This window comes from Nerophis ophidion, linkage group LG06, assembly GCF_033978795.1.
Source record: "Nerophis ophidion isolate RoL-2023_Sa linkage group LG06, RoL_Noph_v1.0, whole genome shotgun sequence".
In the NCBI taxonomy this organism is placed as follows: Eukaryota; Metazoa; Chordata; class Actinopteri; order Syngnathiformes; family Syngnathidae; genus Nerophis; species Nerophis ophidion.
In genome coordinates this window covers 54,924,168-54,950,796 of record NC_084616.1, presented here as the reverse complement: position 1 = coordinate 54,950,796, position 26,629 = coordinate 54,924,168, and the positions used below count along the sequence as shown (strand labels likewise).

Below are 26,629 nucleotides of genomic sequence, written 5' to 3'. Positions count from 1 at the left end.
TCCACCCATTGCATTTGTTTACATTCAGACATGCTAGCTTTTGTTAGCGGTGACACCGGTGAGCTGTTGTATCCTTCTACGGTGTGTAGTGAAGCATGTTTAGCTATTCCTTGTCCTGCAGGGATGATATGTGTAAGATACTCACTTTATTCGTTGCCATGGAGGCGAGTACTAGTGATTTAGATGTAGCTAAAACACTGCCGACGGCGAATGGATGTTCGCTGCTAGCCATGTCTTAAAGCACCTTTTCCTGAGGGCGTAACATTTTCCTGAAGGAATTCTCCTGAGGGAATCAATAAAGTACTATCTATCTAACTGTGTGTTATAGCTTCACCTTTATCATCTGTATTTAGGCCAAACTGCGTCCATTCTCCCTTTTTTGTCTGCACACCTTGTCTTTTTGTAAGTACTCTGTGATAGTGCGCTGCCGAACAGCCTTCTCTGCTCGTAAACCTGCCATACCCGTAAAAAAAAAATAAACAAATCAATCAATGGGAAATCGGTACTTTTCAAAAAGAGTATAGTACCGTTTTTGATTCATTAGGACCGCGATACTATACTAGTACCGGTATACCGTACAACCCTACAGCCAGCTATATATATATATATATATATATATATATATATATATATATATACACAAACCCCGTTTCCATATGACTTTGGAAATTGTGTTGGATGGAAATATAAACGGAATACAATTATTTACAAATCCTTTTCAACCCATATTCAATTGAATTTCACTACAAAGACAAGATATTTGATGTTCAAACTTTGCTACTAATAATTAACTTAGAATTTCATGGCTGCAACACGTGCCATAGTAGTTGGGAAAGGGCATGTTCACCACTGTGTTACATCACCTTTTCTTTTAACAACACTCAATAAACGTTTGGGAACTGAGGAAACTAATTGTTGAAGCTTTGAAAGTGGAATTATTTACAATTCTTGCTTGATAAATGATAAATGGGTTGTACTTGTATAGCGCTTTTCTACCTTCAAGGTACTCAAAGCGCTTTGACACTACTTCCACATTTAACCATTCACACACACGTTCACACACTGATGGAAGGAGCTGCCATGCAAGGCGCCAACCAGCACCCATCAGGAGCAAGGGTGAAGTGTCTTGCTCAGGACACAACGGACGTGACGAGGTTGGTACTAGGTGGGATTTGAACCAGGGACCCTCGGGTTGCGCACGGCCACTCTCCCACTGCGCCACGCCGTCCCTGATGTACAGCTTCAGTTGTTCAACAGTCCGGGGTCTTGTTGTCGTATTTTACGCTTCATAATGCGCCACACATTTTCGATGGGAGACATGTCTGGACTGAAGGCGGGCCAAGAAAGCACCCGCACTATTTCACTACAAAGCCACGCTGTTGTAACACATGGCTTGGCATTGTTTTGCTGAAATAAGCAGTGGTGTCCATGATAACGTTGCTTGGATGACAACATATGTTGCTCCAAAACCTGTATGGACCATTCAGCATTAATGGTGCCTTCACAGATGTGTAAGTTACCCATGCCTTGGGTGCTAATGCACACCCATACCATCACAGATGCTGGCTTTTGAATTTTGCACCTATAACAATCCGGATGGTTATTTTCCCCTTTGTTACAGAGGACACCACGTCCACAGTTTCCAAATATAATTTGAAATGTGGACTCGTCAGACCACAGAACACTTTTCCACTTTGCATCAGTCCATCTTAGATGAGCTCGGACCCAGAGAAGCCGGCGGCGTTCCTGTGTGTTGTTGATAAATGGCTTTCGCTTTGCATAGTAGAGTTTTAACTTGCACTTACAGATGTAGCGACCAACTGTAGTTACTGACAGTGGTTTTATGAAGTGTTCCTGAGCATGTGTGGTGATATCCTTTACACACTGATGTCGGTTTTTGATGCAGTACCGCCTGAGGGATCAAAAGTCCGTAATATCATCGCTTACGTGCAGTGATTTCTCCAGATTCTCTGAACTTTTTGATGATTTTACGGACCGTAGATGGTAAAATCCCTAAATTCCTTGCAATAACTCGTTGAGAAATGTTGTTCTAAAACTGTTCAACAATTTGCTTACAAATTGGTGACCCTCACCCCATCCTTGTTTGTGAATTACTTCACATTTCATGGAAGCTGCTTTAATACCCAAACATAGCACCCACCTGTTCCCAATTAGCCTGCACACCTGTGGGATGTTCCAAATAAGTGTTTGATGAGCATTCCTCAACTTTATCAGTATTTATTGCCACCTTTCCCAACTTCTTTGTCACGTGTTGCTGGCATCAAATTCTAGAGTTAACGATTTGCAAAAAAAAAAAAAAATGTTTATCAGTTTCAACTTCAAATATGTTGTCTTTGTAGCATATTAAACTGAGTATGGGTTGAAAAGGATTTGCAAATCATTGTATTCCGTTTATATTTACATCTAACACAATTTCCCAACTCATATGGAAACGGGGTTTGTGTGTATGTATATATATATATATATATATATATATATATATATATATATATATATATATATTAGGGGTGTAACGGTACACAAAAATTTCGGTTTGGTACGTACCTCGGTTCAGAGGTCACGGTTCAGTTCATTTTCGGTACAGTAATAAAAAAATTTTTATAAATTTTTTGATTACTTATTCAACAAATTCGCTAAATCTTCCACCAAAAATAATTTTCTTAGTAGAATATTTGATGTGAAGTAATCGGAAACTAGGATAGGTCAATAATTCATAATAAAATTGATTTTGATTCAATATTATGTTTTAAACAATGACAGTTTGAAAAAAAAAACTGCTTTGTTTTATTAGTAAACGTTGCAAGTTTTTCTAAAGGGCATTTAGCCTTTAAGTTTTTTATCTCACTTTTGTTTATGTTTATTTTAATAGTTTTTTTGGAATGTGCCGTGGGCCTTTAAAACATTAGCTGTGTGCCGCAAATGGCCTTTGGGGCACACTTTTGAAACCCCTGCTATAGATAATAAAAAATTAAATCTGATTAATCAAAGGATAAAAAGTAGAGCCTGGCAACGCATGTGCGTTTATCATAACTCTCTCGCTCTCCCTGTCTCTGCCCCGCCCTCACGAAGGTTAACGCTGTGTGCACCACTTTTTTTTTTTTTTTAACCCCTTCTTAACCCTGAACGTACATTGAAAATACATACAACCATAACTTAAAATGCCGGACATTCGAGGCATTTAAGAAACTCCACCTGGACAGCTCCTGAAAGAGGACATATCCCGTGAAAAGAGGAGGTGTGGTCAGTCTATCATAGCCCAGTCGTTGCTAGCATGCCGTGTGTTGTTTTTTTGATTGATTGAAACGTTTATTAGTAGATTACACAGTACAGTACATATTCCGTACAATTGACCACTAAATGGTAACACCCCAATAGGTTTTTCAACTTGTTTAAGTCGGGGTCCACGTAAATTAATTCATGGTGCCTCGGTGTACACTGTTAACACACGGGCTTCACGGTGGAAGAGGGGTTAGTGCGTCTGCTTCAAAATACGAAAGTCCTGAGTAGTCAGGGTTCAATCCCGGGCTCGGGATCTTTCTGTGTGATGTTTGCATGTCCTGCCCGTGAATGCGTGGGTTCCCTTCGGGTACTCCGGCTTCCTCCCACTTCCAAAGACATGCACCTGGGGATAGGTTGATTGGCAACACTAAATTGGCCCTAGTGTGTGAATTTGAGTGTGAATGTTATCTGTCTATCTGTGTTGGTCCTGCAAAGAGAGAGCGACTTGTCCAGGGTGTACCTCGCCTTCCGCCCGATTATAGCTGAGATGGGCACCGGCACCCCCCGCGACCCCAAAGGGAATAAGGGGTAGAAAATGGATGGATGGATACATACATACACACACACACACACACAAACACACACACATGTATATATGCATACATATATATATACACACATACATACATACACACATATATATATAAATATTTGAGAAGCGCAGTTTGCGGTCTCATCCGCGGGTCAGGCGGGGGACATGCTGAAAAAATTGATTTTAATTAGATTCGGGCGGGTGGCGGTTGAACCATCCGAAAATATTTGATAAACATGGTTCTGGGATTGGTATCCTTTGCCATTCAAAGAGCCATTTAAGACCCGTGTCACAAAGCGAAGAAGACAATAGGAGACGCTAATATTCTCTAGAATGACTGCAGACAGTCACCCAGATAATTAGTATTAGGGCGTGCTATGAAGCCGTTGACTTTGTCGCCTTCTACAGCATGTACGATCTGCTTGTCAGTCCAGCATCATGTTGTGTGTGGCTTCCGCAGCAACACGCACACGACTGCAAGGCATACTGGGTGACACAGAGTACACTAATGGTTGTGATATTAACAATTTTAACACTCTTAGTAATATGTGCCACGCAGTGAAGCCACACCAAACAGGATTGACAAACACATTTCGGGAGACATCCTCCCAGTAACACAACATAAACGCAACACAACAAATACCCAGAATCCTTTGTATCCATGACACAGCATGACTATTTTATACACTCCGCTAGCAGCAAACCCCCCCCCCCCCCGCGTCGGTAAAGTGGGCGGGGTTGGGGGTGCGTAAAATATATTCAGGATAATCACGGATACAAAGGATTCTGGGTATTTGTTGTGTTGCGTTTATGTTGTGTTACTGTGAAGATGTTCTCCCGAAATGTGTTTGTCAATCTTGTTTGGTGTGGCTTCACAGCGTGGCGCATATTAGTAAGTGTTAAAGTTGTTTATATCACAACCATTAGTGTACTCTGTATCACCCAGTATGCCTTTGAATCTTGTACGTGTGATTGCGGAAGCTGCATACAACATGTTGATGGACTAACAATCGGTTTGTATATGTTGTTGAAGGTGTCAAAGGCAATGGCTTCACAGCACGCCCTTATTCTTGTCATCAGGATGAACGCCAATTGGATATTCGCGAGAACGTTAGCGGCTCCAATTGTCTTCATTACTCTGTGAAACGGGTTTAAATAACTTTGTGAGTGATAATGGTGGCCGACCTATGACGTATTACAGCGGGCGGATGGCGGGCGGTTACGGTTCTGATAAAATGTTGGTTCGGGTGGATGACGACTTTGGTGATGCGGTTGCAGATGATATCATTGCCTATCCGCGCATCTCTAATATATATATATATATATATACTGTATATACATACATATATACATACATATATATATATATACACATATAATTATATATTATAAATATATAATATATATACTGTATATACATACATATATATATATATATATACATACATATTTATGTATATATACACACATATATATATATACACATATATATATACACATATATATATATATATATATATATATATATATATATATATATATATATATATATATATATATATACATATATATACATATATATACACACATATATATATATATATATTAGGGCTGGGCGATATTGGCTTTTATTAATATCGCGATATTTTTATGCCATATTGCGATATACGATATATATTACGATATTTTGCCTTGGCCTTGAATGAACACTTGATGCATATAACCACAGCAGTATGATGATTCTATGTGTCCACATTAAAACATTCTTCTTCATACTGCATTAATATGTGCTACTTTTAAACTTTCATGCAGAGAAGGAAATCACAACTAAGTCAATTGACCAAAACTGTATTCATTAAATACTCTTTATTCTCTCACAGGTGACTTTTTAAATGAAAGAACAAATTAATAGTGTTGCTACCTTTTGGTAGTAACACTTCTGCTGCATACTTTGCATTGATTGATTGATAGTTTTATTAGTAGATTGCACAGTACATATTCCATACAATTGACCACTAAATGGTAACCCCCCCAATAAGTTTTTCAACTTGTTTAAGTCGGGGTCCACGTTAATCAATTCATGGTACAAATACAGTATATACTATCAGCATAATACAGTCATCACACAGGTTAATCATCAGAGTATATACATTGAACAGCATATTGCTGTCGTCTGCTGAATATCTTCCCACTTGGAGCCAAACCACCGCCAGTTGATGGACCCCCTGCTCTTTTTGTTGGGCATTTATTGTTCTTCCTCCATTCGTGATAAGTTTTGCACCATCTCTCTCTCTCTGATCGGTGCGAGCTATGACACTAGACTCGCGAGAGTGTGTGACGTATGTAAGAAGGCGGGCTTGTTTTCCGTCTCTGTCAGAATGAGAGACGAAGAGTGAGAGAGAAACGCCAGTTGTGTAATGCACGCAGCTAAAAGCAACTCGACCTGCCTTAGCTAACGTTAGCCATGCTAACATTAGCACTCGGCAAGAGCGTGTGATACTACATGCGCGACAGTATGTGACGTATGTAATAAGGCGGGCTTATTTTACATCTCTGTGAGAAGGACAGACGAGAAGGAGTGAGACACGCCAGTAATGTAATGCACGCAGCTTAAAGCAACGGTGTGAGAACATATAATCAAATATTACGATATAGTCATTTTCTATATCGCACAGAGACAAACCTGCGCTATATCGAATATATCGCCCAGCCCTAATATATATATACATATACATACAAATATATGTATACATACGTATACACACATACATATATAATGTATATATACATATATATATATATATATATACATACATACACACACACATATATATATATACGCATACATATACATACATATATATATATATATATATATACATACATATATATATATATATATATATATATATATATATACATACATATATATATACTGTATACATACATATATATACATATATATACACATATACATATATACATTTACATATACTGTATACAAACATATATATATACATATACATATATACACATATACATATATATACATATATACACATATATATATATATATATATATATACACATATATATATATACATATATATATACACATATATATACACATACATATACACATATACAAATATGTATACACACATATATATACATATATATATATATATATATATATATATATATATATATATATATATACATACATATATATAGAAGGGTTTCCCGCAGCGCTTGCCACAGCCTAAACTAAAGTCTTAAAAAAAAAAAAAAAAAAATGTTGTCCTGTCCAGCTTCTCAGGCAAATCATATACTTGATGTCGATACCCATATCAGCAGTTCAGATTTACTTTACAAAAGAGAAGTGTAGGATACTTCTCTTCTTTCCTTATTTGTATTTGACTTTATTTAATGTATTTATACTATCATTTGGTGCTAACCTAAAGTCTTAACAAGCTGCTACGCTTCGTAATGCCTTGGTCAGTGCTTTTCTGCAGCACCCAGCATTGTCCCACCCACAGAACCATCTGATTGGTTACACACAGAGTGGTAACAGCCAATCAACAGTGCGTATTCACATGTAACAGCCAATCAGCAGTGAGTATTCAGAGCGGTAACAGCCAATCAGCAGTGAGTATTCAGAGCACATGGAGTCAGTGCTCACAGCAGAAGCAGGCAGAGAGGAGAGACGATGCAGGTTAGCAGAAAGGTGTTTAGCAAGTGAGCATAATAAACACCTCCCAGTCAACCACTAGTAACATCAGTATGAGCCTGTTGACATTATGTAAAATGAAAAGTTTCTGTCTATGATAGTTGATATAATAATGTAACTGCATCATAAAGCCTACATGATATTCAGGGATTATTGAATAGTCTCTCCTATTGCTATTGTAATATTTTTCAGCTATAGTTACATTAATCATGAGTTATGTACCAGCCTAGTTTCCCTGCTATCACATGTTGATAAAAATACAACATTTACATAATAAAACTCAACTACAGGCTTTCCAAATGCTGTAATAAATTAAGCATGATGAGTTGAGCATGTCAGCATGTGGCCCCACTTTTAACTCTTTTTTTCAAACGCTTATTGCAAACGCTTATTTACACTAAGTCATTAATTTGACAAAGTCATTATTTTGACTTAATAAATATTGACTTACTAAGACAAAATAATGACTAGGTCAAATTAATGAAAACAAAGCACAAAAAGTCATTATTTTGACTTAATAAATATTGACTTACTAAGACAAAATAACGACTTGTTGTGCTTTGTTTTTACTTTAGGTAAGAAATAGAGATATATACTATATCTATATTGTTGTATGGTATACTGATAAAGTATCACAATACTATTTATTGAAATCTGTACTATACTACCTTTGAAAATTAACGGTACCTTTCTTTCATCCGGCGGTGACTACAGAGCTGAGGCGCATGATGTTGAGTGTGTCAAAATGCACACACAAAGGGCATACAAGCAATACCATCGTGGAGTGGAAGAATGGCAAAAAATGACAATTCTATTGGGTCATAAAGAGGGTGTGAAGCGCAATATGAAGGTATTTGGGCTTCAACAATAAAGGGGACCCTTCAAACAGGGAAGCGCCGCATTGTATTTACGTCAACTAATGCAAGTGAAATGATGAAAATTTGTAACAAAGTGACTCTTTTTCCAAGAAGTAAGCAGTGTTGCCTAAAATACATTAATATATGACGGTTGTTCTGTAATTAAACATTTAAACGATATTACCAACAGTCTGGAATTTTACCGCGGTTTATCATTGTACCGGTTTCCTGTTACGTCCCTAGATGAACTGTTTTTTTTTTTTTTACATTTCCTGAAATATGTCATCTATCCATAACGCAAACAAACAGATAACCCTGGTAAAAACATAACTTCTTGGGTGGAGATTAAGTCCAAGCACATCACTTTTAATTCAAAATGAACACAGAGCCAGCGGTTCACGACGCAGTGCATGGAGGTAATCACCCCGAAAAATGTTCAACCCCGGAAGTACGAGGAAACTGAAAAACTATTTGATAAATCCTCAATACATCAATCCTTGTTTTGACTGCTTGTTTCTCTGGATGCTGTGTGGGGGTTGGACCCTGGACATGTCGACTGTTCATCTTCCAGAAAACAAAATTGAAGCCAATGAAGCCAACCATCAGTTTGTGAGGTATTTATAATATTAAAATGTAAATGATTAGCTACCTTTTCTGAGAAACAACATATTACAGACTGATATAAACATGTCCACTGTGAAGGACACTGCTCGTCAGAAGGTAAACGATGAAAGACACTTAAGTGTTCATTATTGTTTTACACTAGATGTTTAAAGACACTTTAAAGACACATTACTCAAGTAGTTTTTTTTTTATTTGCTTGAAACAGATTATGTTCCTGCACTACTTTTTTCACTTAAAAAAGGATGTTTGTTGTAATGAATATCATTAGAATATTTGACCATTATAACTGTGTTCAATTACAGTAAGTGTGTTTATTCTAGACATTCCTGCCACTTCATTTTACACACATTTTAAGTATTTTTTTCCCCGGGACATTTATCACATTAATATTGCAATGCGGCCTTAATACCGTACCTTGAGATTTCATACCATTACATCCTTGCTATATATACATGCACTAGCACACACAAGTATAGAAATATGCACGCACGCACGCACGCACACGCACACACACACACACACACACACACACACACACACACACACACACACGTTCCTAATGTGCTTTGACAATAAAAGCCAATTCAATATCTCAAATAGCAGAATCAACTAAATACCCAAAAAAGCAATGTCTCTGCATGATGAGTACAGTTCAACTTAATGGCATTAAGAGCGAGGTTGCCCCAGACTTTTGACCCGCCTAAGAAGAGACTTAAGACTAACATGGTGCACCCAGGTGATCTATTTATATTGCTCAGCAGAGATGCAGAAGAAAACTCATGTACAATATCAAACCTCAACAAATGTAAATGCTTATTACTATATGTAAATAATTGAGCAATAAGTAAACAAGGTTGACTTTTCAAATATTTTTATGTTGTACATACGTTTTATTTTTACCATGTTTTTTCTGTCATGCAAAAAAAGATTGAGAATTGTTCATAAAGATAAGGAAGGATTAAATTCTGTATCCTTTTACAATTGTGGCTTTTGATCAAACAGATGTGTTGTTTCCTCAATCCTGGTAATGCTGCTATCCTGTGCAAAATAAAATTATTCTACCATTTTGTAACTGAATGACACTATTTACGAATATTCTTTATAGCAACTGGCCAAACTGCAATTTTATATATAAGCAAATTACTTTAACATTCATAATTGCAATGACAAATACAAATTGTCAACACTGCTTTGTAAAGCACTTAAACAATAAGAAATACCCTATTACTAATTTGATGATGAAGCCAGCAACCAAACATCTGTTTTACGATAAGTGGAGTATTTGACATGTAACTAAATTACATCTGTAAAAGATGAACCATTAAGGAGGGAGAAGTGATAAAAAAAAGGATGAATGAATGGCATTGTTCCACTCATCCGCAGACAGAAGAAGTTGTTAAATAGGTCTATACAAATAAATGAGTGTCCTGCACAGGATATCTATGAATGGTCTTAAAGGCCTACTGAAACCCACTACAGACCACGCAGTCTGATAGTTTATATATCAATGTTGAAATATTAACATTGCAACACATGCCAATACGGCCTTTTTAGTTTACTAAATTGCAATTTCAAATTTCCCGCGAGTTTCTTGTTGAAAACGTCGCGGAGTGATGACGCGCACGCATGACGTCACTGATTGTCAGGAAATATTAGCTCAGCACCAGTTACGGCTAAAAATCGTCTGCTTTAATGGCATAATTACACAGTATTTTGGACATCTGTGTTGCTGAATCTTTTGCAATTTGTTCATTTAACAATAGAGACCATAAAAAACAATGCTGTTGGTGGAAAGCGGTGAATTGCAGCTGTCTTTAGCACCGAGACACAGCCGATGTTCCTTTGTTTGTTGTGAAGCGGAGCGGTCAAACGAACATGTTTTCTCTATGTCAACCAGCATTTTTTTGGATGGGGAAATTGTGATATATCTCTTACCAGGGAAATCATTGGATTAATCGTCGTCCTGCAGCAGCGGCAGCTGTGAGCTTGGCTCCTCAGCTTCTCTCTGAGACACTTTGTGTTCACCGCAGCCATCCGACCTCGAGGTATGTCTTTACAATATTTTACAATCTTAAAAATCTCACTAAAACACTATTAAAATGATCTTCCAGAATTATCCTAGTAAATGTGTCTAATTACATCTGAAACGCTCACACTGCCACTGAGCCGTCGCTTTTTTTTTTCTTCTAGTCCTTCACTATCAATATCCTAATACACAAATCTTTCATCCTCGCTCAAATAATGGGGAAATTGTCGCTTTCTCGGTCCGAATTGCTCTTACTGCTGGTGGCTCCCATTAAAAACAATGTGAATATGTGTGGAGCCCTGCAACTCGTGACGTCACGCGCACATACTTCCGGTAAAGGCAGGGCTTTTCTATTAGCGACCAAAAGTTGCAAACTTTATCGTTGATGTTCTCTGCTAAATCCTTTCAGCAAAAATATGGCAATATCGCGAAATGATCAAGTATGACACATAGAATGGACCTGCTATTCCCGTTTAAATAGGAACATCTAATTTCAGTAGGCCTTTAACCACTCTGCATTTCTTCCAGAATACAAGGTTCACAGAGTTCATGTTATGTAAGTCATAGGTAGTTACCTAAGGCAAGCTGCAGTCCCTCTTAATTTACTGTTAAGATGAGAAATATAGAGGCCTTTAACCACTCTGCATTTCTTTAAAAATACAAGGTTCACAGAGTTCATGTTATGTAAGTCATAGGTAAGCTGCAGTCCCTCTTAATTTACTGTTAAGATGAGAAAATATAGATATGTGCATTTTTACTTCTTGCTAATGTATATTATGTATCCACAATAAATCTGCAGCGTCAACAACAATCCAAAACCCCTGCCAAAATTCACCATGGACTGAGGGTGGAAGCGTTTCCCTCCAAGCTAGAAACTATACAAGTGATTTTTAAATTACCATGATTTAAAAACAAAAACGTCACAGTCGTCATCAAAATGCTCACCCGCACTCGGAAGCGGAACATGGCGAGGCGGACACAGTGGCTGAGGCAGGCCGGGGGCAGGAACCATGCCCGGGGAGGCGGGGTGGCCTTGCTGCCGACGTGGTTGACTATCAGTTGAGCAGTCTGTCGCTGGCCCTGAGCTCGCCGCGCCCACTCGGGCCAGCGTTCCTTCCCGAGCGTGCCGTTGAAAACCACCACCAGCTCCAGGCCACCCTGGAACAGGCAGGCCTGGGACAGAGCGGCCAGGTAGCCTAGCATGGCGTTCCACTGGCCGCCGCAGACCCAATCCGTCTGGTAGCCGCCGTAGAGGCGCTGCAGGCCGGAGTCGGCGTCGATGAGGATCCTGGCAGGCGGGGGCGGGGGAGGCATGGGCCCGGGATGATGTGGGTGGTGGTGTGGGTGATGGTGGTGTGGAGGCTGGCGGGCCGCTGTACGAGCCAGCTTGAGCAGGTCCACCGGGACTGCGGCCCCGGGACATCGCTTCTCTAGATACTCTTGAAAGCCCTGCACTCCCATGACCGTGTTATTGAGCCGGTGCGTCTGGCCGGGAGCGGGCTCGGAATATGTTCTGTACGCCGTGTTTGTAACGTGATGAAGAGCGAGACAAGCTAGCTATCAGCGAGCTAACTGTCTCCTAAGTAGTAACTGACACGGGTGCTAGTTAACCCTGCGAAATAACGGACGCTCGCAGCAATCAACTGGTGAAATCATGCACAGTTACTTTCCCACTAAATATTTCGATTCAATTACTCAAATTTAGACGTGGGTGCGTAGTCTAGTGTCCATTGCTGTGGATTGTGATGAGACCGACAAGGCCAGTGTAGCTTCAACTAGTTGTCAATGTGTACTACTCCCATAATTTGGCTATAAAGATACAGTCGGCGGCGGAGAACTGGATTTCTAAATAGGAAGAAACCCTCGCTCGCATGAAGTCGACGCAATACTGCGCACTAGTTAGCAAACCGCAGGCTGGATGTCGAGCAGCGAGCAAAATTGTCAGCGATGGTGTTTTGAGGCCGGCGAGCAGGTTACATTTAAGAATGTGATCAGCAGTTGACGGAGTTGAAAACGCCAACTGCAACAACCGAGCACACGCTGTAGCTGCCTGGCTAATCGTATTTCTAAATGCTAACTGTGTGGCTAACTGCTGGCAGGGTCCCCGGCGTGATTTGACGCGTCAACTCCCGAAGACAAGTCCAGGGCGTATACGACACGGAATGAGATGGGTTATTTGGCGGAATAAAGGAAAATAAACCAAAAGAAAAGAAAAAGAAAAGCCCGGCTGTGCCTCCCTCGCTCGTCTTCCACACTCACGGCGTCATGTTGCAGAGGGAGAACATTACTTCCAAGCGACATCAGCCATCTTGCGACTTCCTCGCGGCCCAGTGGAGTGGGGAGAGAAGGCGTGGGGGGGCGAGAGAGGCGATGCGGCCGCAAGGGAAGCTGGGAAATGGAGTGAAAAATGATACAGCGCCCATTTTACTAGGGGGCGGAACCTAAAACCATAAACTACAACTACCAACATTGTGATAGCTACATTTGGACGACGTTTGTCAACCGAAGACGCAATTTCTGCTAAACGGAACAAATGTACAAACGCCATTATTTGTCCGTTCAACATGTGAATATTAAATACTAGTAATTCTAACAATGTTAACTTCATAGTCCAGCAATAACGACATTTGCTTTTTCAAACAAATACGAACGATAGATAGATAGATAGTACTTTATTGATTCCTTCAGGAGAGTTCCTTCAGGAAAATTAAAATTCCAGCAGCAGTGTACAGAATTGATATCAATTTAAAGAAAAAAAAAAAAGTAAAAAGTAAATAATGGGGGTTTAAAAGGAAACAAAATAGAGAAATATTACAAAAAGAATAAAAACAATGGGAATAACAATATAACAGTAAAATAAGAATATAACAAGACAAAGTAGGCAGTAGTGACCATGTTATGAAAACGTATTGCACTGTTAATGTTTTGCATCCCCTGTCATCCTAATACCCCGCGTCCCCTGTCCCAGAGAGGAGTTGTACAGTCTAATGGCGTGTGGGATAGCGGTGATGTGGATCAGTTAGTACAGTGGTTCTCAAATGGGGGTACGCGTACCCCTGGGGGTACTTGGAGGTATGCCAAGGGGTACGTCAGATTTTTCAAAAATATTCTGAAAATAGCAACAATTCAAAAATCCTTTAAAAATATATTTTTTGAATAATACTTCAACAAAATATGAACGTAATTTCATAAACTGTGAAAATAAATGCAACAATGCAATATTTAGTGTTGACAGCGCGATTTTTTTGTAGACATGTTCATAAATATTGATGTTAAAGATGAATTTTTTTCTGAAGAAAAACATTAGGAATTAAAATTAAGTTAATGAATCCAGATGGGTCTCTATTACAATCCCCAAAGAGGGCACTTTAAGTTTATGATTACTTCTATGTGTAGAAATATTTATTTATAATTGAATCAACAAGTTTTTAGTTATTTTTATATCTTTTTTTTCCAAATAGTTCAAGAAATACCACTACAAATGAGCAATACTTTGCACTGATATACAATTTAATAAATCAGAAACTGATGACATTGTGCTGTTCTTTACTTCTTTATCTCTTTTTTTCAACGAAAAATGCTTTGCTCTGATTAGGGGATACTTGAATTAAAAAAATGTTCACAGGGGGTACATCATTGAAAAAAGGTTGAGAACCACTGAGTTAGTAGATCATGAAGTAGAAGTGAGCGGATGGATCAGAGTGTCGATATGATCGATACCAAGTAGTATTGATATCGGATTGATTGTAGCGTATTGAGTTATATTGTTGAACTATATTGTATCTTTGAATATTGTCATAATCTTTCAACCTCAAAAATACACAGTTGGACACACAATGGTTTTGGGGTCTATAATTGAGAAAATTCACTATACACTTTATTTTGCTCGGATCATGTTGTATGTTAAAAAATGGAATGAGGATTTTTTTATTTTTTTTTGGGTGATATTGCATTGAATAGTGTTAACAAATTGACAAATATGTATACTGATATTTTTTCTTCTTATAATCTTTGAGTTTTATTGTAAATATCACAGCAACGATCGACAAATTAAAGGCAACAATCATAACTTATCAATATTGGTGATAGTGGACCTGTATTTACTTAATATAACTGGTTTGCATATGACCTCACGTTTGTTCTTCTTCTTCGCGGCTTAGGGCATGTCCCCACAGAAACGTTTGTGTTTCGTTTTTGTTTTGGGTAAAAAAAAAAAAAAGCATCTCAACAGAGTCCTATCAATAATGAGCCACATCAAGGCGGAAACGTTTCTTGGTTAAGAAGATTTTTTGATTGATTGATTTAAACTTTTATTAGTAGAATGCACAGTACAGAACATATTCCATACAATTGACCACTAAATGGTAACACCCAAATAAGTTTTTCAACTTTTAGTCGGGGTCCACGTTAATCAATTCATGGTAATACAGTGCCTTGCCATAAGTGGCGCTGTAAGCAAACAAAGCCATCCGGAACCACCAAAACTATTGCCGGGATTTTACTGACGATTTTTTGCAGGAAGATTTAAGCCTCTTTTGTACTCAGATAATTTGCACGCTGCTTGCTGTATAACAGCCTTCTTGGCTTGGTTGACCACCACTGTTTTTCCCTTCCAGGAATAAGTCAGGTGACGGAATACAAGCAATAGAACAATAAACTGCGCATACATATAAAGTTATATTCTCCGGTCACATGTCAAAAAAAAAAAAAAAAATGATGGCAGTGCACGCCAAGAAAGTGACTTTTGTTTGGACAGACAAGTAGGTGGACATTTTTCTGCGCATCACATTTAATTACAAAACTGTGAAATATCAATACAATTATGACTGGGAGTCCTGAAGATTGTACATCCACTGAAACTTGCCTCATTCTTCAGCTTCCCTCGAATGCTAACAGTCTCACCAGTGATAGTTTTTCTCTTGGAGTCTTCGAGTGGACAACTAAAGCAGAAATGTGCTTCTTGTCTTTAATCTCGACAAGCTAACTTGTTATGCTGTTAAGAGCTAGTTTAACCAGCATAATGTTGTAACTATTGATATGTTAAGTTATGATGCATAATCTTTGTGTTGGTGTGTTGTGCATGTTTAATAACATAGTGTTTGCAATGAGGTGATGAAACATTCTAAATTGTTTACTTCATTTACTTAAGAGTAGCTGCACGTCGACCTTGCTGCTGCTCCAGCCGGCTCAGGCAGCCCCAGGTGAGCTTCCCGAAACCCACAAGCAATCATCATGTCACACCAAGCCTGGGTCAATGCTCCCAGGGGCCAGATTCCCCCCCAAACATGGACAACCACTCCAAGGCTGCAATAGGCTAACCTACACACACACGGCAGCCGCGGAAAAGACAGAATACAGAATGTCGTAACTTCTGTTGTAAAGTATATAGTGTAACAGCTGATTTAAATTGCATGTTTATACAATTATAGCGTAGCTGTTAATATTCATTTATTTTATGTGTACTCATATATGTGGACGGATAAGACCAGATGGTAAATGTAGTGACGTACTGTTTTGAGCCAAAATAACTACATTTCCCATGATCCTGGGGAACAGAAGCAGAATATTGATGTAAAAAAAAGCACTAATATTTTTCCAGAACACTGAAGCCATTGTATGCTTTGACACAGAGTGTATTTGATGATATCGTCTTAAACGGACACTTTGAAAATAAAGCACCAGTCACACGACATCCTGTGTCCTCCATGAAGTGCGATCAAGTGTAGAAATGAATACATTTATTGATACCGAAAATTCGAAATATAAGGAGTGTACGGGAGAAAGAAGACGCAGCCGGAGCTGCAACAATGGCAGAGGAGGCTTGTCGTTAGGACGGGGAAAAGATTAAAAAACAATGTTTGCCTTTTTAATAGCTTGAAAGCAGTGGCAGGACTAATGTTGAGAAATCAAAATTATGATGCTTCAATTGAGCTCCTGCAGAACAGATACTGAAAAAAATATGTTGTGATCAGCGCTCACATGTCAAACTTGCTAAACCTATCTCCTGTCAAAAAGTCATCTGATGTGCATGCTTTAAGACAACTACAGTATATGATAAATGTGAGATTCAAATCAGGAGTCTGGAGTCACTGGATGTCATGTCAGATATGTGTGAAAGCCTGTTATGCCTTATCCTGTTGAAGAAGATTCCAGAGGACATGGCTCTTGAGTTTGGCCGCCAAAGGACAGATGACGATGAATGGAAGGTGTCTGAAATAGTCACGTTCTTGCAGAAAAAAGTCCATAACAGAGACATATGACACAACCATACACTCCACAAGAAGTGGAGAACAAACAATTTAAGCAGCAACTTAATGATTTTAAATCGAGATGACCCCATACGCAATCTGCTGCTGCACTGCATGCATACAGCGAGCCAGAGGCGAAACAAATGTTTGATCATCAACAGTGAAGAGCACAAATCTGAATATTGGACAGACCATGACATTGCTGAAGATGGGAAGATGCTATGTGTGTTTAGGGGCAAAAAAACGTTGCAAAATTCTGTAAGATCAAGTACGTATCCTGCGAGAAATGCGGAAGAAGACACCACGTTCAAGTCCCCCTCTAAACCAGAAGAAACCATCGTTTCTTCAGTTCTTCCTCATTTAGTAGATGATGACCAAGCCATACAAAATGCCGTGTTGCTACAAACTGCAAAAGCGTGGGTCAGAGGTCCATTACTGACCAAATTAGCTCATTGCCTTCTGGATTGAGAAAGTCAAGGAGTGTTTCATCTATGAAAAGCTAGTAAAAAGCCTATAGTTACTGGTAATAAGACAGGAAACACTCACTTTCCACACATTGGCTCTTCTGTGCCTAAAATATCACAACACAGCACAGTGAAGGTCATCCTACAAAATGTGTGCAATCCCGGTCAGAATATAGAAATAGAAGCTATGAAAACTCACCAGATATGCTCAACAATTCTAAAAGTACCTGGTGAGTAGATCTAAAATGATCTTAAGAAAAGAGGACTACAGCTAGCAGACATTCCAGGAAATGATAATGACTCCAAGCTATCTGTCCTAATACAGTAGGTGCTGACTATTATTGATTGGCAGATAGTGACAGGAAGAGTAGAGAACCTAACATAAACCTTAGTCACTTTGGAGAGCAGATTTGGATGGTCTGTGCATGGACGGGTGTCTATGTCAAGCATCACCAAAGCAACCTGCATGTTCATTAAAATCGAAGAGGACACTCTAAATTCCAAGCAGCTCCGCACATTCTGGGAAATTAAGTCGCTGGGTATCACAAACAAGAACGTACAGAACCCAGCCCAGGAACACAACAACCTTTAAAGATGGTGAGGTGAATTATTCAACTCATGGTATGTTTTGCATATGGTGAATGTGTATATTAATCTTGGAGAAAGCAAACCACCAATTTAACTAGTAGGTATTTCAGTTTAGGCACATGATAACGTAGGACCCTTTAGTATTGACATTTGTGTGTGGGTTGGATTAGTTCTCACAGAAAAAATGCAATAAAAGTGGGGCTCGGTATGCAAAGGTGATAGCCCTATCCGTGAGAAGAGACTAAATGTTTTGCGTAATGCCAACATTTAAGATACGACTTGCATCTGTTGTCTTTCCAGACACTTACACGCGAACATATCCTTTTGTGGCCAGGGTATGCTGTCCTGACTTAGCACACACCCAGAGAGAGGAAAGAGGAATGTAAAACTGATGGTTTGACTTCTCCAAGTTAGGAGCGCCTCATTTTTGACCTGACTTCCTCCTGTATAATGATGCTCGCTTGTAATAAAGCCACTTTTGGTTCAGTAAAGCGTCTCCGACGCCTCTTTTAATCCAGCCACACACACACACACACACACACACACACACACACACACACACACACACACACACACACACACACACACACACACACACACACACACCGGTATATACTGAATATACTTATATACTGTACATATACACTTACACACAACCATACATACACACATACACATACATATGAATTTCCACCCGGGAATTAATAGATAATCTATACATCTACTTATTATCAATAATAATTACATACATACATACACACACATATATAAACAAACAAATCCATACATAAGCCATACCGCCGGAACAGACGGACCCAGACCTCGCCCAACAAAAAGAGAAACCGGCACGACACCACATAAAAGCGAAATAACCAACCACCTAAACACTCCAGCCATGAAAAAAAACAAAACCCAAAATGTCCAAAAACATCAAAAAGATGACAAACACATCCCAACATAAACAAAAACACCATGGCCCCCATGAAGCCAGAAAAACACCCGATGACCCCTTTGCCAAGCATATCATATCTTATCATGTTATATCATCCATCCATTCATCCATCCATCCATCAATTTTCTACCGCTTGTCCCTTTTGGGGACGCATATCATATCATACAAAAAAAAACCCAGCCGGGCTAAAAAAACAATCTGTGCACAACCATCCCCTGAGTACACTAAACAACACCATGACAACCACAGTCATCCCGGACACAACTCCATAAAGCCATTATCCACTCACTAGCCTGGCCGCACCTATCTGAGTGTCACCAACTACCCACCCAAAAAGTGACAGAACCCACCCCAATACTCCCGGCTGGGATCTCAACCAGGTGCAAGACTCTGCCCATCGACAGAGCACGCCTCCCCCTCACACCCTCAGTGAGGTCCCTGCACGGGATTGGCTGGCCACCAGACCACAGTCCCCGGGGCCTGTGCCAGTCGAGGAGGCAATGACGGGCGCACCGCACCCCTGACCTCATCCTAGTCAGGCATGTGGTGTGGGAGTGTATAAGGTCCCCAGAGTGTCTACTGTGTAGTTAAAATTAGGAGGTTAGCCATCACAGCCGACCTCCAGTCCCTATTTATGTGTGTGCTGTAGCGTGACAGAGATGCGTATGTGGGTGGGGACTAATGATGCGATTAAAATTGGGGAGGACGTTGTAACTTCCACTGTAAAGTATACAGTTTAACATCTAATTTAAATTGCATGTTTATATAATTATAGCATAGCTGTTAATATTTATTTTTATAATGTGTGCTTGTATAGGCACAGATAAGAGTAATGTAAAGATGTATTGTTTTGGGCCAAAAGAACTACATTTACCAGGAACCTGTGGGAACGGAAGCAGAAATTTGACGTAAGAAAAAGTGCTAATATTGTTTGAAAACATGGAAGCCATCGTGTGCTTACACACCAAGTGTATTTGACACCGTATTTGCACTATTTAAAAAAAGTTAATATAAATAATTGAAAAAAGTTTATAAATGGATATCATTGTTTACATCACACACTCAATTCACCAACATCTTGTTCTCATTTCACAATTTTATCAAACGTTTCAATTTTAAACATAACTAGTTTAAAAAAGTACAGTACACAACGATAAAACACTGGTTTCAGCAGTAGTGTACTGTAAGTAAAGGAAACAAACAAGCACTCGTTCTTCTGGTGGCCCAAGCTTGACATTGTTTAATTCACATTTATATGACGATGATGTGTCTATACTGCACGTCTAGTGATGTCAATGATGACGAGGTGTTGATACCACAGTGCTAATAGTAGTAACTATTGTACATTACAATCACAGCTTTGTTGTTGACAGATGTCGCGCGTATACTTTCTCCCTGTCAAGGCGACTACAGGGCAGGAACGAGGCGGTGACGTCATCATTCCCTGGTACTCAGGCGGCCTCCTTCGCCCCATTAAACGACAATGCCCCAGTTTTCAGACCTTCCCACTCTGGAGGCTGTTCTCAAATATTTTTTACTTCAGTCCACCCGAAATGCTGTTGGTGTGGGGATAAAAGGCTGAAATGGTACATATCTCTGAACATAGCATCAAAACAAGAGAGTGTGAGTGTAGAGTTTGAGCAGAAAAGGCTGTATAGCTGTAGAGACTAGAGAGACAGGAAAGAGCTTTCGAAGAATCCCGAAAAAAGTCTCCTGGAGGTCATAAAGTCAAGGAAAAAAACGAAAGTGTGTCGAAGAAAATGGCTCTTATCACTTTCATCATTTTGTGGAATACAATCGAACCCTGCTTGTGTCTGCAGTTATCACTTTGTAAAATGTTTGTTTGAATATTTGATTTGTTTGAGAAACTTTCTGTGAGGCAATCAAATTTATTTTCTACTATATTAGTTGTATTTAAGAGCAAAACTAAATGTAAACAAAGGACAAGAGATCGCATCAGTTTGTTCTTTTGTAATTGCTATGCCTAAATATAAGTACAAAGACCTGGTTATGCAAATAAGCTAACTAATTCCTAATGATAAATATTGTGATTTTTGGTCCGATCCACTGTATTTTGTTTGTCCATTTTTATAACAGAAACTAAAAGCTTGGATGTTTTTGGCGTGCAGGAAAGCCAAGTACTTTATTCCATATGGATGACCAAAATTATAGCGTCTTTGGTGATATTCGTTAGCATAGAGAACATATCCTTAATAGTATTAAAACAGTAGATGGATAAATCTCTCGAAAGCTTAAGAGCACTGAGTCTTGAAGTCACTAGCAAACATTGCTGAAGAACGGACATTTATAGCTAAATAATGAGACAAAATATGAACTTCACACCATAAAAACTGCTGACATTAATTGAATAGAAAGTACTTTTTGATCCCTGGGGGAAATTCAGCAATTGTACATAAGACTAATATTTTTAACGGAAATCAACAGCAAACAAATTTATCATTTTTCTCATTAGCGTCACGGTCGCAGCAGCACGATTATTGCTTAATTTGTGGAACCCTGCAAATTTAAAAGGCATGATGTGCCTAAAAATCTTTTCTTCTTTAAATCCTTGTGAGTGTAGAAGGAAGGGAGGTTTAGGCGATCAGTAAGATATTGGAGATGAGATATAGTTTAAATCGATGTAGAATATTTTTCTTAATAGTGTATAAATCCACTCCATTACATTTTTGCTATTTTTTCATGATTGCCAATATATTTGCTTCAAACCTTTCAAAATATGCTCACATTTGCACTGATGTAAGTAAATAAACCGTAGCCTTAGGGGACTTCAGTCTCGACCATCGCCTGAAACCAAGTGTTCCAAAATTTGATTCCCTGCCAAAACATGATTCTCTTTGCGGGAGCGCGCATCGCTCAATAAACCTGCATTGCTTGGCTTTGTCTATCCACAGCGGATTACAATGTGTAAGACAAAAACTATATCTCTGTGGTTTTTTGTAACGCTATGTGTTTGACATTATTTAAGCCTTTATCGTGTCTTAAAAATGACAGTTAGCCTTTTATGTGGTATTAATGAGATTTAAAGGCTTGTCTTTCGTCCGATGTTGATGTGCTAGAGCCCCTTTCATGTTTGGAAGATACATACAATTGGAACTGTTATTTTTTCGTTCACATAATGACTATTTATTGTGTTTGGATGTATTTATTCCTGTAGCATTTTCATTAAATGTAATATTGCTTGACACAAAGTGATTCAATGTAATATTTTGATATTCACACATTTCAACTCTGCATAATGTACTAGAGTACCCTTATAAGCAAAACATATATCAAAATAAAGCACCTACTGTACTGTTCACTTTTTTTAGAGCTAAAAATCTACTCAAAAGACCACTTTGCTGCTGCCAAAAATTTATTCCAAGCAATATTTTTAATGTGACACATCACATCTGCAGGCTTGTCCAAGGTGTACACTGCTTTTTTGTTTTATTTACACATCTAATCTCTGCATATTTTACTACAAAACCCTTATGAGCCTTACATTTATCAAAATCAAATATCTACTCTATGGTTTACTTCTTGAAATACCCTTTTTAGAGCATTTAAAAAGGTATTTCAACCCTTTTAAAGGCTGCCCTTTGTAACCGACTCTGTTCATAACTTTTATGGGCAGAATTTCTAGGCGCAGTCAGGGTGTTGAGGGTATCCGGTTTGGTGGCTGCAGGATTAGGTCTCTGCTTTTTGCAGATGTGGTGGTCCTGATGCCTTCATCTGGCCAGGATCTCCAGCTCTCACTGGATTGGTTCACAGCCGAGCGTGAAGCAACTGGGATGAGAATCAGCAACTCCAAGTCCGGGTCCATGGTTTTCGCCAGGAAAAGGTTGGAGTGCCATATCCGGGTTGGGGAGGAGACCCTGCCCCAAGTGGAAGGACTTCAAGTATCTAGGAGTCTTGTTCACGAGTAAGGGAAAAGTGGATTGTGCGATCGACAGGCGGATCGGTGCGGCGTCTTCAGTAATGCGGCCGCTGTATCGATCCGTTGTGGTGAAGAAGGCGCTGAGCCGGAAGGCAAAGCTCTCAATTTACCGGTCGATCTACGTTCCTATCCTCACCTATAGTCATGAGCTTTGGGTTATGACCGAAATCACAAGATCACGGGTACAAGCGGCCGAAATTAAAAACGGCTCTCCCTTAGAGATAGGGTGAGAAGCTCTGCCATCCGGGGGGAGCTCAAAGTAAAGCCGTTGCTCCTCCACATCGAAAGGAGCCAGATGAGATGGTTCGGGCATCTGGTGAGGATGCCACCCGAACGCCTCCCTAGGGAGGTGTTTAGAGCACGTTCAACCGGGAGGAGGCCAAGGGGAAGACCCAGGACACGTTGGGAAGACTAAGTCACCCGGCTGGCCTGGGAACGCCTCGGGATCCCCCGGGCAGAGCTGGATGAAGTGGCTGTGGAGAGGAAGGTCTGGGCTTCCCTCCTTGTGCAAAGACAATAAAGACCTATCCTATCCTATCCTATCCTATCCTATCCTATCCTATCCTATTCTAACCTATCCTAAGGCTGCTACCCCCGCAACCCAACCGTGGATGAGCGGAAGACGATGGATGGATGGATGGATGGATGGATGGATAGAGTATAGAATCTACCCAAACGACCACTTTGCTGCTGCCAAAAATGGACTCCAAGCAATATTTTAAAAGTGACACATCTCATATTTGCATATTTTACTATATTACCCTTATTAACATTACATATATCAAACAAAATAAAAAAATAAAAAACTTTTTATACCTAAAATCTACCCAAAAGACCACTTTGCTGCTGCCAAAATAAATTCCAAGTATTTTATTTGTATTATTTACACATATAAACTCTGCATATTTTACTAAAAAACCCTTATGAGCCTTACACATATCAAAATCAAGTAACTACTGTACGGTTTACTTGTTGAAAAGTAAATTTTAGAGTTAAAATCTACCCAGATGACCACTTTGCTGCTGCTAAAATTTGTATTCCAAGTATTTTTTGTATTATTTACACATCTAATCTCTGCATATTTTACTACAAAACTCTTATGAGCCTTACATATATCTAAATCAAGTACCTAATCTACGGTTTATTTGTTGAATTACTCTTTTTAGAGTTAGAATCTTCCCAAATGACCACTTGGCTGCTGCCAAAAAGGGACTCCAAGTAATATTTTGAAAGTGACACATCTCATCTTTGCATATTTTATTATAATACCCTTATGAGCATTACATAAATCAAAATCAAGTACCTACTGCACGGTTTACTTGTTGAAATACCCTTTTTAGAGCTAAAATCTACCCAAAAGACCACTTTGTTGCTGCCAAAAATTAATTCCAAGTATTTTTGTTATTTACACATCTAATCTCTGCATGTTTTACTACAAAAACCTGTGAGCCTTACATATATCAAAATCAAGTTACTACTGTACTGCTTACCTGTTACAATACCCTTTTTAGAGTTAAAATGTATCCAAATGACCACTTTGCTGCTGCCAAAAATTAGTTCTAAGTATTTTTTGTATCATTTACACATCTGATCTCTGCATATTTTACTGGACTACCCTTAAGAGCCTTACATATGTCAAAATACCCCTTTAGAGCTAAAATCTACCCAAATGACCACTTTGCTGCTAACAAAAATGGATTCCAAATAGAGTATTCTACTGAAATATGCAGAGATGAGATTTTTCACTTTCAAAATATTCATCCATCCATCCATCCATCTTCTTCTGCTTATCCGAGATCGGGTTGCGGGGGCAGCAGCCTAAGCAGGGAAGCCTAGACTTCCCTCTCCCCAGCCCATTCGTCCAGCTCCTCCCGGGGGATCCCGAGGCTTTCCCAGGCCAGCCGGGAGGGATAGTCTTCCCAACGCTTGACACTTCTGATTTAGGGCTAAAAAAATAAACATTGATTGATTGATTAATTGATTGAATGTGTCCTGGGTCTTCCCCGTGGCCTCCTACCGGTCGGACGTGCCTGAAACACCTCCTTAGGGAGGCGTTCGGGTGGCATCCTGACCAGATGCCCGAACCCCCTCATCTGGCTCCTCTCCATGTGGAGGAGCATCGGCTTTAATTTGAGATCCTCCCCGATGGCAGAGCTTCTCACCCTATCTCTAAGGAAGAGCCCTGCCACTCGGCGGAGGAAACTCATTTTGGTCGCTTGTACCCGTGATCTTGCACCTTTCGGGGGTGACCCAAAGCTCATGACCATAGGTGAGGATGGGAACGTAGATCGACCGGTAAATTGAGAGCTTTGCCTTTCGGCTCAGCTCCTTCTTCACCACAACGGCTCGATACAGCGTTCGCATTACTGAAGACGCCGCACCGATCCGCCTGTCGATCTCACGATCGACTCTTCCCTCACTCGTGAACAAGACTCCAAGGTACTTGAACTCCTCCACTTGGGGCAGGGTCTCCTCCCCAACCCGGAGATGGCACTCCACCCTTTTCCGGGGGAGAACCATGGACTCGGACTTGGAAGTACTGATTCTCATCCCAGTCGCTTCATACTCGGCTGTGAACCGAACCAAACTTTCAAAATATTACTTGGAATCAACGTTTGTCAAGCAATAATGCATTTAAAGGCTTACCGAAACCCACTACTACCAACCACGCAGTCTGATAGTTTATATATCAATGATGAAATATTAACATTGCAACACATGCCAATACGGCCTTTTAAGTTTACTAAATTGCAATTTTACATTTCCCGCGAGTTTCTTGTTGAAAACGTTGCGGAATGATGACGCGTACGCGTGACGTGATATATTAGCGCTGCACCACTAGCGGCTAAAAGTAGTCTGGTTTAATCGCATAATTACACAGTATTCTGGACATCTGTGTTGCTGAATCTTTTGCAATTTGTTCATTTAATAATGGAGACTATAAAGAACAATGCTGTTTCCCTACGTCCACCAGTATGTTTTTGGATGGGAAAATTGTAATATATATCTTACCGGAGACATCATTGGATTATTTGTCGTCCTGCAGTAGCTGTGAGCTTGGCTCCTCGGCTTCTCTCTGAGACACTGTGTGTTCACCGCAGCCATCAGACCTCGAGGTATGTTTTTACAATCTTTACAATCTCACTAAAACACTATTAAAACAATAATCAGATAAGGGATCTTCCAGATTTAGCCTAGTAAATGTGTCTAATTACATCTGAAACGCTCACACTGCCGCCACCCGGAGCCGTCGCTTTTTTTTTCTTTCTTCACTATCAATATCCTAATTCACAAATCTTTCATCCTCGCTCAAATGAATGGGGAAATTGTCGCTTTCTCGGTCCGAATTACTCTTATTGCTGGTGGCGCCC

At 39.5% G+C, this 26,629-nt stretch overlaps 1 protein-coding gene across 2 annotated transcripts in view; it reads right to left on the bottom strand.

The window, feature by feature from the left end:
• fam120c (family with sequence similarity 120 member C) overlaps positions 1-13,407 on the bottom strand; it is a 59,746-nt gene extending 46,339 nt beyond the window's left edge. The window contains exon 1 of one of the 2 annotated variants that reach the window (XM_061904300.1): positions 12,015-13,407. In XM_061904300.1, coding sequence (XP_061760284.1) covers positions 12,015-12,530 — 516 coding nt within the window. In that variant the 5' untranslated portion in view covers positions 12,531-13,407. The remainder of the gene's footprint in view (positions 1-12,014) is intronic. The other variant, XM_061904301.1, reaches the window with a different exon arrangement.
• Positions 13,408-26,629: the final 13,222 nt, after the last annotated feature.